The 13,859-nt window shown below is 45.8% G+C and overlaps 2 protein-coding genes across 2 annotated transcripts in view; both read right to left on the bottom strand.

The window, feature by feature from the left end:
* PSTPIP2 (proline-serine-threonine phosphatase interacting protein 2) overlaps window positions 1-5,817 on the bottom strand; it is a gene marked incomplete at its 3' end in the record, with an annotated part of 12,744 nt that extends 6,927 nt beyond the window's left edge. The window contains exon 1 of the mRNA XM_010018535.1: window positions 5,785-5,817. Coding sequence (XP_010016837.1) covers window positions 5,785-5,817 — 33 coding nt within the window. The remainder of the gene's footprint in view (window positions 1-5,784) is intronic.
* A 1,384-nt stretch (window positions 5,818-7,201) lies between these two features.
* Window positions 7,202-13,658, bottom strand: ATP5A1 (ATP synthase, H+ transporting, mitochondrial F1 complex, alpha subunit 1, cardiac muscle; the record flags this gene model as incomplete). Its single annotated transcript, XM_010018534.1, has 11 exons — window positions 7,202-7,410; window positions 8,071-8,221; window positions 8,451-8,601; window positions 9,167-9,274; window positions 9,367-9,591; window positions 9,718-9,869; window positions 10,807-10,955; window positions 11,090-11,256; window positions 11,340-11,513; window positions 12,324-12,493; window positions 13,580-13,658. Coding segments are annotated over 11 exons (1,608 nt in total), but the record flags the coding sequence as incomplete, so codon positions are not given.
* Between the last annotated feature and the right edge of the window lie 201 nt (window positions 13,659-13,859).

The raw sequence follows: 13,859 nt of genomic DNA, 5'->3' as shown, positions 1-13,859 counted from the left end.
GAAAGAGGCTGCAGAAAGGACGCAATGGTAGAGGCAGATGTGAAACTCAGGGAAAGGAAGCAAAAGCCACAAACAGTTATTAAGAAACCTACAGAGGAATAATGCCAGGACAGACATATTCAGGAAATGGTTTGAAGTCAGGATGAGAGTATGCAGAGAACTGGTGTGAAAGTGTGGGCAGCAGAAGGGGGGATTTATCCGGAGTTCACACCTGGTGCAAGATAAGAGAAGGAATGGGGCTGGTGTTTGTGATAAATGAAGGATTTAATCATTTGGACTTCCATAAGGAGTCAAGGACTTGAATGTCAGTGGCCAGAAAGCAAGAAGTGAAGCATAGATGTGGTGGAGTGGGACCTGCAGGAAATCCCCGTGTATCCCAGATCAGCTTTGCTCCATCCATGGCATGCATGGGAAGAGAGAACTGTAGAGCAGGACCTAAGCAGAAACCAAAACAACTTCTGTTTCTTTATGAAGCACAAACATCCTTCCAAAATGGACTTAATACTGATAAACACACAAGCAGTTCTCAAGCTTGCATCACGTCTTTGCTAATGGGGCCTGTGAAAAAGGAAATGCGCCTACACTGAAGTCAGTCTTCATGCCAGTTGCAAAATACAGGAACATCCTAGTTTGTCTTCCTATCCCTGGTTTCACAGGAAATAAAACAGATGTGGACAACCACTGACTAGAACAGTCAGACCCACATCACTGACTGCAAGGCACCCAAAGTCTCAAAGGCAGGGGATGGGAACTGAATGAGCTTTAAGGACCTTTCCAACCCAAACTAGCCTCTGATTCTGTGATTCTATTTCCTAAGCACCCAAGGCTGGACCAGCCCTTGCAGTGCAACATGTTACATGAAACATGGGAGGTAACAGACAGTGGACGTTTCCAAAAGAGCTACCTCCAGAAAGTGAAGTTGCTCCTGGCCTAGAAGGAGCAGGGCAGGTTTATATGCCATGAAACCAACCTTCATAGCACCCTTGTGGGCAGATGTTAGCATGGAAAGAATGAAAGCATGACTGCCCATAGGACATCCCAAAGGCAGGGCAGGCAGGGAGCAATGGAAGAGGAAGGGCTATGTGGCAAGCACAGAGCCATGGGCACAGAGGACAAGACTTAAAGACATAATAAACTGAGCCAAAGACAGATACAGAGGATGGGGAATTGCACCAAGCCCTCTCCAACCAGAGGGGTGCAGGAGGATAAGCATGTTTCCTCCCACCCTGCAGCACACAGCTGTCCTGGTGCTCCCCGCTGGGCACAGCTCAGAGCCCACGTGCTTTTTAGAGGAAACTACACAGAAACAGCAAACAGATGACTTCAAGGTGACAAAGCAGCAGCTGATGTTTCCAGAGTCTGCAGGGCCCAGCAGGATGTGCCCCCCACTTCCCGATCCACTGCCTGGGATTGCAACATCCTCCCAGTGGACTTGACAAGGAGAAGGAATTTGTGTGCCTGTTGTGATGTTTTGGGTTTTGGTGCACTTACAGGCAAACGAGCTAAAATTTTCTAGTGGGGATCTGAAGTCATGTTTTGACCTTGTATAACTCACAGCTAAAGGGCGAGCTGCTGACCTTGGCATTCATCTTCAACTTGGAAAACCTCCTCTTGACACATACCCAATGAAGCCAGTGACATGGGAGAATAGAGAATCAGAGAATTGTTTAGATTGGAAAAGACCTTTTAGATCATTGAATCCAACCCTTAATCCAGCACTGCCAAATCCACCACTAAACCATGTCTCTAAGTGCCACATCTACACATCTTTTAAACACCTCCAGGGATGGTGACTCCATCGCTGTCCTGGACAGCCTATTCCAGGGCTTGACAACCCTTTCAGTGAAGGACTTTCCCTAATCTCCAGTCTAAACCTCCCCTGGTGCAGCCTGAGGCCATTTCCTCTTGTCCTATCGCTTGTTCCTTGGAGGAAGAGACTGACCCCCACCTCACTACAACCTCCTGTCAGGCAGTTGTAGAAAGCGGTAAGATCCCCCCCTGGGCCTTCTCTTCTCCAGACTAAATGCCTCCAGGTCCCTCAGATGTTCCTGATCACACTTGTGCTCCAGACCCTTCACCAGCTCTGTTGCCCTTCTTTGGACCTACTCCAGCACCTCAACGTCTCTCTTGTAGCGAGGTGCACATTCAGAAATGAAGTGAGGGACACAGAACTTTTTGTCTCAGCCTCACTTGCTTAAATAAACACAGCAGAAGCTGGGTGACTATTTTAGTAGCCAGAAGCACCGTGCAGCAATAAATGGCTGTGCTATTCTTGCTCACAGTCAGCATAGCCTCAGAATCACTCAGGGTCCTGCAGATATGGCTGGGATGAAATAAAACCTTGTGCTGGTGCATGTGGGGTGCAAAAGACTGCAGTTCCTCCCCATTCCATGACCAGGTGGGCACAACAGGACAGACAAAACTCACTGCAGGGAAGAATACGACTCACTGTAAATTCACCCACCTCAGAACAGCGAAAAGCAGCTTTTTGATTAATAATTTTCCATTTGAAGTTTCCTTCCCATAAAGAAACACACCCATCCTGGTCATCCCGGACACACAGAGAGCAATGGACCATCCTGCCTCAATGCAACTGCTTCTTCCCACATACCCCACCTTGTTCCTTTCAAAGAAGGACTTGAGGGTTTCATAATGCTGCTGAGAAACTCTGCCAGGCCAGGCTCCATTTAGAGAAGGACAGGCAGGAGCAAGGGGAAGTGAAATGGCACAGCCAGCATCACACTGTGACTCAGCAGCTGGGTGATGAACCCAGGAGCCTGGGGCTGGCAGTGGGAATGCAAGAAAAGGGTGTTTACCCCCAGCTAGCTGAACAGGGTTAAAAGAGTATCATGGCAATAAAGGAGAAATACAGCCAGTCACAGCACTGACAAAATACCATCCAAAGCCCATGACAGAGAGGCCAGAGGGAGGAATTGCTGGTGCCTTTGCACAAACCAATGCTCCCTTGCTCTGCAGCAAGGAGCAAAGCATTCCCCCCCCCTTCTTTTGTGCCACTGCAAAAAGAGATGCAATAGCTCTTTCCTATGTGTTGAGGGTATAAAAGTATTTTTGGGTACTTTGACATATGCTTTATTAGAAAACTAAATATGCCAGTGCAGCTTTTACTGTAAATGACTTGCCTGAGCTGTGGATTGTTGTGGCAGCATTGCTAAATACACTGCAGAAAGCAGAGCAGTGGTTTTGTCTCATTACATGCAAAATGACTGAAAATCCACTCTCCAAGTGGCAAGCTGTGAGCCAGTACACCAGACTTAAAGTGGGGGGTTTTTTTGCGTTATCATAATGTCTATTTTTCTTAGGACCAAAGTGCTCTGATGAAACCCAAATCTCTGCTTTTGGGTTACCTGAAATAATCTGCAAGAGCAGGGTGGGGGAGAACCTGGCACTTTCCAAGAAAATGATTAAAGTGAAAGAAGAACAGCAGGTTGCAAAACCAAACGCAAACAAAAGCCCACACTTGCTCAAGTCGTGGCAATCACTACATTCCGGGCAAGAGGAAACAAACACCGTCTTTGGTATGTCTTCACAGCTCTTCTTCAGGCAGCACATGCTGCGTCATGTAAGCGGGGGCATTCTGTGCAATGCCTGTGTAGCTTCAGGCATCCCTGGACAAGCAGGAACTGCAGGAGGATGCACAAGAGAAAACCCCTTTATTTAAGGGAATTTATCATCTTGTGCAGAGACCTGAGAACATGAGCAAACTGGAATGCAGGGCATCGTGTGCTTTCCCAATGGCCATCACGAGCATCACAGTGTGAACTTTGGCAGGGACCAGGTTGCAGTGCAGGAAAAGACAGACATATGCACGCCACTGAAAAGAACAGAACTAATGGGGTTTAAAGCTAAATCAGTCCCAAATAGGCTTGAAGCACAGCCCTGCCACCCTGATAGAGCAAGGGCAGGCTGCAGCTTATCCCCAAGAGAAATCTGGCCATTGCCATTCACAACCAGATGTGTTTCAAAGCTGGGAGATGTGATGCCAAAAACTGCTCAGCTTTTGGGGGGTTTGGTTATTTTTCAGGCTTTGTCCCATCAGTTGGAGCATCACTGCCCTGGGGCCCTCCCCAGAATCTCCCCTTCCCATCGGGCTGTCCTGACCACTGCACAATCACTTGCTTCAGCAAAGAATTCTCCTTGACTTTTTGGCTTAAGCGAAGTAACTTAAGAGATAGAACTGCAGGAGGAAGTTTGTGCTCTCACACCACTAAACAGCAAACAGAATCTGGGTGAGCAGCCTTCTTCACCTCAGCTAAATTTGGGGTTTTCTGTCCATCTCTTGCTCCCCCAGCTCCCTCCCCAGCCCTTGTAGCTGATGCACAGCCACTGGCCCACGGTGTTGGAGACTGCCTGCTGTGGTAACTGCCTTTTCCATGGGCTGACAGACCACAAGCAAGGCCTCCATCTCTCCACTAAGCCACACCCATCACGTTCCATTCCAGCCTCTGCCCCAGGCACATTTCCATTGTCAGGGGTGAGGGGGTGGGTGTCGAAGCACACAAGCTTCGGAAAGGAAAAAGCTAGAAGTCAAGCAAAATCGCTGTCAGCACCAAAAGTTTTGGGCTCAGCAAGAACTGGGCATTATTCAGTATATAGCTATGTTTGCAATATAGGGCGTCAGGCCGAAGCAAGCACCCAATGCAATGTCCCAGCTCCTCCTCACCCTGGGTGCTTCGGGCTGCTCCTGCCCTGGTATTTTCTCCTTCCTCCAAGATCCTTCTTCAGAAAGCACCATGCTGCAGCTAGAGAGGAACAAACCAGGCAGTGCTAGCCAAAGCCAGCCCTGCAGCCAGGACCTCTTCTTCAATCCAATGCTCCACCAAAGCATGACAATGGGTGTCTTCATAGCATCATGGTTATTCCCCCCAGCCTGGGGAATGCTCAAATCCCTCCTCTCCCTCACATTGCAAAGCAAAGTGAACACTGTGGGAACAGCTGAGAAACATCTGCCAGATGCAAATCTGGCTTCATTCTCCAAGCCAGGTTCAATACTTATGTGGGATTTACATATCTGACAGCGATGTGCCAGATAACACATAACTATGTTCCATGAGCCAAGTGCTCTGCACTTACCTCTCATCAGCACCCCCAAACCTGGCACCCGCTCCTCCAGGGACCCATACACCTTCTTCCCACCCTGGAAGATGGGAGCTTCTTCCCAGAAATCATCTGGGAAACCCTGTGGGCCATTCACAGATGGGGATTTTCAGCCCTCAAAGATAAAATTCTGTCATTTATTTCCTCAAAGAAAGGCTCACACGCCAAGAGGAACTGAGCAGCCACATTGCCAGTGCTGTGCAGCAGCTAAGTGGGGATTTTGCACTTCTCCATTTCCAAAAGCAATGTTCAGAACCAAAAGAATATGTTGTGGTTTTCCCTGAACCCCGTTGTTTGGCAGCTGCACACTGAGGGACTCACCCCTGTCCAGGATTAGATTGCATCAAAGGAGACTTTTTGGCCATGGTATCTCTAAGCAGTTCATCAAATTAATATTATCAACCCCCCAGCCCAGCACCAACTTCCCCCAGCTCGGCAGGTCCATGGGGTGTATTTTAGCTGGACAGGGCAGGCTGCAAAGCCACGGATCTCGGGACATGTGTGGATAGGGAATGACTTTGCCTTCAGCGATGGCAACACAGGAACATAAGAGTGGCTTTGGAGCAGCTCTGACCAGAGCAGACTGCCACCCCCCAGCCCTGACGTGAGCCCCCCGGCTCTGGTCGGGTCCTACCACACTGCTTCCAGCCTCGCCGAGACCTCACTCACCCAGAAGTGGTCCCGGAACCGTGCCTCCCGCATCCTGCTGCAGCTCGGACACAGACACCACTTGAACACAGTTCCGTGGCTCTTGGCACCGCCCCGCCCTAGCCGGCCGGTCCCACCCCGCAGCGCAGTGTCAGAGAACCACAGTGTTTTGGGGTGGAAGAGAGCTTTAAGCTCATGCAGTTCCAAGCCCCTGCCATGGGCAGGAACACCTTCCACTAGAGCAGGTTGCTCCAAGACCCTGTGTCCAACCTGGCCTTGAACACTACCAGGGATGGGGCAGACACAGCTTCTCTGGGCACCCTGTGCCAGGACCTCAGCACCCTGACAGAGAACTGCTGCCTCAAATCTCTTTTCAATCTCCCGTGTCAGGTTAAAGCCATTCCCTTTGTCCTGTCCCTACAGGCCTTTGTCCAAATCCCCTCTCCAGGTTTCTTGTGGCCCCTTTAGGCAGTGGAGCTGTGCTTCTCCAGTGCCTTCTCTTCTCCAGGCTGAACTAGCCCAGCTGTCCCAACCTGCATCCAAAGCAGAGCTACCCCAGCTAATTTCTGCCCTGTTCCTGCTGTGACTTGGTAGGGTGAGAACTTCCTCATTGAAGCACCATGTGGTAAATACCTGGGGTCTGGTCAGAGGTGGGAACAGTGGGGCTGGTGGTGGAAGGTCTATCACCAATTCCCAAAGGTGCTGTTGGCTGCCCCAGCCACAAAGCACTGATGGAAAGCTGAGAAGCAGCATGTGGGGGTGGTGGTGACTCTCTTGGGGTCTCAACCCCACTCAGGCTTACCTGCTTGTCCTAAAGCCTGCTTTATCAGCACACCACATGGAGAAAACTTAGAAATTCATTCCAGAATTCACACTTTGGAGTTTGTGTGCATGTTGTACCCCGGCTGAAATGTGAACTTGTTAAAACCTCTTCAAAGCATTGCCTGAAATCTTTCGGATCTGAAACACAGATAGCACATGACCTCTGCTACCGGCACAGGAACTGCAGCCATCAATGTTGGAAGCAAAATCCACACAAGCCTGCTTTTGTCAAATTAAACCCATTACGTTTGCCAAGTAGCAACGCCCTCAGGTCACAACTGTGCTGATTTATTTCTGTAAGTGGAAACTGCCTTTTTTATTTTTTTTACTTTACTGGACTGCTTTAGCTCTCCCTGTGTTAAAGCAGGGTAGCTGGTTAGGGCACTGGGTACACAACTCAAGCTGTCTGGTACACAGGTCACCTAAAGCAGAATCCAACTGCTACCCCTACTCCATATTCTATAGGGAGTCCAATCCACCCAATTCTGAACCCCCTGGTTTGAATTTTCAGAGTTCCTTTCACAAGTGAGTGTCTAGAGGAGTTTAACCTTATGGTCTTAAAGGCACACGTGACACATGTAGCCACACAGCAAGGCAGTAATTTGGAACACACACACCTTTTTACATGGGAATTTTTATTCTCACCAAGATCTGTACATTCAAGTCGCACATACTTTTAAGTCTTTGACGGAGCTGGAGCACAGGATCGCAATAGCCTGGTCTGTTTTAACAGTTTTACGAGTTTATGCCTCAAAAGTAGCCAGAAAATTTGTGACTATTTCCTTCAACTTTGCTTCTGTCTGGTCAGAGATCTTCCCTTCAGTCCTATTGAGAGAATGTCATTAAACTTCTGATGCAGGAATAGATAATGGTCAATACCCAAAACAAATTAAACTACAATGAACCTTCCCATTTCTAACAAGAATAGCGATGAATTAGTCTGTTTGATGCATGAAGCTAATGTACCTGTGAAACTAACATAACATCACTTCTTCTAAAGTTAGTCCTGTTTAAGAACTGAGGTTCGTCAACAAATAGCTTTAAAACAGCCATATGTAGTTCAGAAAGGCTCTGCTTTCTACAGGGATGGCAGGCACATGATTCAACTCATGACAAAACAAGCCAGGACTAGGTCAGAAACACTCAAACACCCCAGGACTCCACTCAGCAGCAGGGAAGGCACTGAGCAGCACTTAATCCACAGCACTCTCACATCTTAAAGCTGCCAAAAATTTAGGATCTGGTTAAATTATTTCCATATCTGATTAGAAGTATGCAAGCAGGTTCTCATTTTGTCCAAGTGAAAGCTGAAGATGTGAAGCTGAGCTCCGAACAGCAGCAAAGCTGATTTAACCTCCAGCTCTGGAACAGGCAGCTCAAGGCTTGATGTTGTAGGATACCCTCAATTAACAGTTCAGTGCACATTATCTGCACTCCAGCCATCCATACCATCATCTTGGGATGATGCAAGATTAACTATCATACCTGATTGTGGAGAGGAGGGCCTGGTGCTGGCTGAGTACGTGAGCTAGGAAAGCACTCTCAAATTTGGTGATTTTGCTAGGCTCCAGCTTGTCCAAGTGACCTCTGACACCAGCATAGATGACTGCAACCTGTTCCTCAATAGCCATGGGAACTGCAGAAGAGAAAGCATTCATGCCACTGGTAACTCCCAACATCAGGACATATCAGTGCTACAGAGTCCTTCTGTGAAGATCAACTGCACATCTATCACATGGTTTAGTCGACAATCCAGTCTGCATTCACCATGTCCACAGAACAGACACAATGCTGCCATGAAGACCGGCCTGGTTAGCACAAAAGACTAATGGGAAATGCAGACCTGTTATGTCCAAGACACTCACCATACTGTCCTTGTTTGAGCAGCTCTGTCAGACGTACACCACGGATCCGTTTCAGCAGCTGCTGCGTAGCAGCATCCAGATCAGACCCAAACTGGGCAAAGGCAGCTACTTCACGATACTGAGCCAATTCCAGCTTCATGGTACCTGCCACCTACCACACAAAATACATGTCAGGCTGAGTCTAACCACCTTTTAAATGTGTCTAGTAGTCTGTAGGTTATCTTCAGCTAACAGTTGTCACGAGTCAGCTCTGCCTGGCTTTACAAGTCAAGTGAATACCAAGATTCTGACAGATAATTATATGAGTTTCTACAAATCCAACCATCTGCCTGGCCTTTTCAACAAATATACTAATGCTCCCTGAAATGGTGACAGTGGATATTAAACCTAATTCCACGTATGGACTAAAACCATGGGGTTAAAAAAAATTTTATGTTTCTTGTTAGGTCAGTACCAAGTTCAACATACTGAAACTTAAAAGCCCTACATGTCTGTGCAAACACGATTTTCCTTTCCCTCTACTGGCCCCAGGAGGCAACGGAAATGTCAAAGAGATCCCCAAAGTTTGCTCTTCGGAACATTCTGAATTTCAGAACACTAAGGAATCCAAAGCTTTATTCTCTCTCTAGTCAAAGTTCTTTAAAGAGTGAAATGGGTTGGAAAGCCTACACACTACTTGTCTCTAGTAAGAGGAGGACCAGCAGTTTCATGCTTACCTGCTTCATAGCCCTGGTCTGAGCAGCTGAACCTACACGTGATACAGACAAACCAACATTGATGGCTGGACGGATACCTTTGTAGAACAACTCAGTTTCCAAGAAAATCTGTAGGAGAAAGTATCTTGGTCAGAAGCCTGGAAGCCTCCTCAGAGATCTGCCATTAAGTTACACAGAAGTACTGGCATGACAAGTCCTACCTGTCCATCAGTGATGGAGATGACGTTGGTTGGAATGTAAGCAGACACATCACCAGCCTGAGTTTCAATGACAGGCAATGCAGTCAGAGAGCCACCTCCAAAGGAATCATTCATCTTGGCTGCCCTCTCCAGCAGGCGGGAGTGCAGGTAGAACACATCACCTGGGTAGGCTTCTCGACCAGGTGGGCGACGCAGCAGCAGAGACATCTGACGATAGGCAACAGCCTGCGTGGTAGAGAGAAAGATTTCAGACTTCAGTAGCTCATGTAAAACTTTGAATTTCTAAACCTGAGGTGATCTGACAGCTACAAACATACCAGACTATGAGGCCTACAAACAATGTTTCCTGACCTGTTTGGATAAGTCATCATAGATGATCAACGCGTGTTTTCCATTGTCTCTGAAGTATTCCCCCATGGAGCAGCCTGAATAGGGAGCCAGATACTGCAGGGGTGCTGCATCAGATGCAGTGGCAGACACCACAATGGTGTACTTCATCGCATCTGGAAAGAATAGGAAATGCACACCCTGAGTATATTACCTCAATGTGCCTGTCAACAGCAAACAACACTCATGTGATGTACCAGTCACTGAAGCCAGCCCAGGCACCATCGCTACACTTACAAAAAGACCATGGTACTAGATTAAAACATCCATCAGCACAGCTAACTAACATCTAACACTCACAGGCTCCTTTCCCATTTAAATTGAATGTTAAACTTACACTATGACACACTTTGGTTCTAAAACTAACTCAGCCTGGAAGCCCATGTTTTCCTGGCTGCTGCAAGGAAATACAATCCTTTGTTTCATAGCGCCAAATTACTGTAATTAAAATGTGGTTTGGTTTTTTTCCTGCTAGGTATGACTCTGCTTGACCAGCAGGCAAGAGGGCAAGCTGCCTGATCTCTTGCAAGCTCTGTTACATATGCAGCCGTAGCCAAGGTGATCACCATTTCTGAAAAGACACTATCATTTAATTGCTTGTGTTTGGGCAGTAAAATCTATCCACCACATTTACAACTGCCACTCACACTGACTTGCATATATATGAAACAAATGCCAAGTCCAAAAATACTTGCAGGCCACAGCTTCTCATCATGTCTGCCCACCAAGAGGAAGCTCGATGCTGCTGGGGAAAAAAAAAAAAAAAAAAAAAAAAAAAGAAAACAACCAAAAAACCCCAGGTTGACTTCTCCAGAAGCAATTCAGCAGTCTGGTGCTCATACTAGTCCCCTAATGTGATGCAGCAAAAAGAAGGCTTTTTCCCCCAGCTAGCTAGGAAGATTTCTTGTCCACAAAAGCAAGTATTTCAGTCATTCAGGAACGAAAGAATTCTGTCTACATTCACAGGTAGGAGAGATCATAGCAGTATTCAACATCATAATGAGAAGAAAATGTGACCAGCTGCCAGACTGAACTACCTCCAAAAATCTGTACCTGCATCAGTAAGTCTCTTCACCAGCTGAGCAACAGTTGATCTCTTCTGGCCAATTGCAACATAGATACAGTACAGCTTCTTCTTCTCATCTGTTCCATCATTAAATCGTTTCTGGTTGATTATTGTGTCAATTGCAATGGAAGTTTTCCTGTAACACAGAGGTTGGTAAGTTAAGCCGCCTACAGTTCTCCAAACCTCTACACCACTGTGTGCAGCTCTGCACATCAGCACATGCTGTTCTCGAGTTTAAGGAAACATTTTTAGCTTGGGCATTTAACTTACCCAGTCTGCCTGTCACCAATGATCAACTCACGCTGGCCACGACCGATTGGCACTAAGCTGTCCACAGCCTTAATACCAGTCTGCATAGGCTCACGCACAGAGATTCTGGGAATGATCCCAGGGGCTTTCAAGCCAACTCTTCTACGTGTCTTGGATGCAATGGAACCCTTAAAAGGCAAGAAAAAACCTGTTACAGTCTGTACAGCATACATACAAGCAGAGACATTAAACATCTAGTAGTTAAACTTACCTTCCCATCAATTGGATTGCCCAGGGCATCTACAACACGGCCCAGCAGCTCTTCCCCGACTGGAACATCCACAATAGCACCAGTCCTCTTCACAACATCCCCTTCCTTGATTAGTCTATCATTACCAAACACGACAACACCAACATTGTCAGGCTCCAAATTCAAGGACATACCCTAGAACAAAGGCCACACTGTCAGGAGAAAATCCATACCAACCTTTACAAGCATTTTGACAGTTTAAAACAGATGTGATTATTCTACAGTGTAGAATATCCAATATAATCTACCTCAATCTTATTTGTAACAATAGTCAATGTTCTGCTTTTACGTACAACACATGTATGTTCATCCACAGTGGTTTGAGAACCTGCCTAAGCCTTCAGCTTACTACAGAACTGTACTTGCAGCAGCCTAGCATTCAGCCCTTTCTCGCTCTAAAAGGAACAGAAAGGATAAGCAGAGTTCAAATACAGTATTTGCCTCTTGCCTAAGAACTGGACAAGGGAATATCACTGGCTTCTTCTCTAAGGCAAGTTCAGTCATTAAAAAGAACGAAAGAGCTGTTGCAGTACTCTTGGAACAATCAGACAGCTTTTTAGCTCTAGACTACTCTTAGGACTTTCAGAAGTCAGCGAACTGCATACATTACTACAACAGAGAGACTATTATCCAACAGCAAACAGAAAAGCCAGCCTGAAACCAAAGAAAATAAAATCCAACACCAGATTAGGTCTTATACTTCCTAGATGAAGACAAATAAAGCTCAGATGTTGGCAAAGAATCAGATACTGGAAGCAAAGTGTTACAAATTAAAAGATTATTTGCTTTTTTGTATTTTTATTTCAGCTAGTTACTATGTATTAAAGTTGCAATGAACTCTGTGTAAGGTCCATACAGGCACCTCCAAGCATAGTCTCATGTTCTCCTTATAAAAAGTCTTTGTTATATTTCTAGACTAAACAAACTGCTTTAGAGAAAGCTTACTTTCAATCCAGAAGAGAATTCAACCATTTCTTCTGCTTGGACATTTCTCAGGCCATACACACGGGCAATACCATCACCAATTGACAGCACACGGCCAGTCTCCTCAAGTTCAGCAGAGGTGTCAGCTCCCAAAATACGTTCCTCAAGAATAGAGGATACCTCAGCAGTACCTGGAAAGAGACATTTCAAACCAGATTTAGTACATTAAGGCACTATATGAATTCTGTAAGCTTGTACTGAATTCACAAACCAAAGTACCATTTTGCAAATATACCACAAAGTCTAGCAAGCAACATTCTTCCTCACACAGGATGCTCAAGATAAATAGCAACTTCTGTAGTCACAGACAATAAAAGCAGTTTCAACTCATCATTACAAGCCAGCTTCAATCAGAACATTGATGGCTGTTCAGTTATCAATTTCCTTATGTCCTACACTATTAGCATTTCTCCCCTAGAAAGCAACTAGATTAAATAATTAGCTTTAGCCCAGAAAGAACAGACATGCCACTCCACCTGCACAAGACTTACTTGGACTGAAGGCATAAAAACACCCTGTGAACTGATCTGTAATCCAGGATCTAAATCTATCTAAAAGAACTTAATACATTTACAGAGCAAGTTTTTTTATACAAGCTATAAAAATGTAATCTCCATGTTCCTCAAATTTGTTTAGCAGCATACCCACAACAACTTTTTATTTCCTCAGCAAATACAGCTGTGAAACTGTTACTTTCTCTTAGTACCTTTAATCACCCTAAACCACTTCAGAAAGTGTACATGAAACACTACCAAAATACAGCTGTGCAGTGCTGCTGTCTTCTCTGAACACCAAGATAATGGCAGCCAAAAAATTACACTCAAGGACACAAGGTCAAACCCAGGCAGGCCTGGGAAAGTCATCCACTCCCTCATCCTGTTACAAACAAGACAAGCAACTGGAATCTGAGGGAGTTTTCCAAACAATTCTGTAGGAGATGAAGACACTGAATCCTCATGCAGCAGGTAAGCTGTGTAAGACAAATGACAAGCAACAACTCATTTGGTTTGGGCATATGAAGTTATTAAACTGAAGTCTCCTGGATGCGGCTATAGCAGTTCAATGTTCTATACTGACACTGACAGTACATAAGGGTCCTCAAATGTTTTGCCAGCTGACATACTACCCCCCCTCACATTCCAAATTCACCCCCCTCTTTATGTGACACAGCAAGTTCTGAAGCCACACTCTTGTATGAAGATCTTTCTCAGACTCACCAGTCTTCTGATAGCATGTTTTGGAGGCATGGATATTTCTTGTAGCAACAAATGCTGCACCCAGGGTGTTTCTAGAAACCTAAAATAAGTAATTATTTCAGTGAGATTTCCTCAGTCAAGAAAAAAAAAAAGTTGAGATAACATGATCATGAGTTTATACTTTTAACATATCTTGAGTGTTTATACTTTTATATCATGAGTTTATACTTTTAGCACGTACTTTTAACTGCACTCTATTCACAAGTTGCAGTTATGGAACCAAGTACAGCAATACTAAGCA

Source organism: Nestor notabilis, unplaced genomic scaffold (assembly GCF_000696875.1).
Source record: "Nestor notabilis isolate BGI_N333 unplaced genomic scaffold, ASM69687v1 scaffold4227, whole genome shotgun sequence".
Taxonomy (NCBI): Eukaryota; Metazoa; Chordata; class Aves; order Psittaciformes; family Psittacidae; genus Nestor; species Nestor notabilis.
Note: the sequence above shows the minus strand (reverse complement) of the source record. Positions and strands in the feature narration are given on the sequence as shown.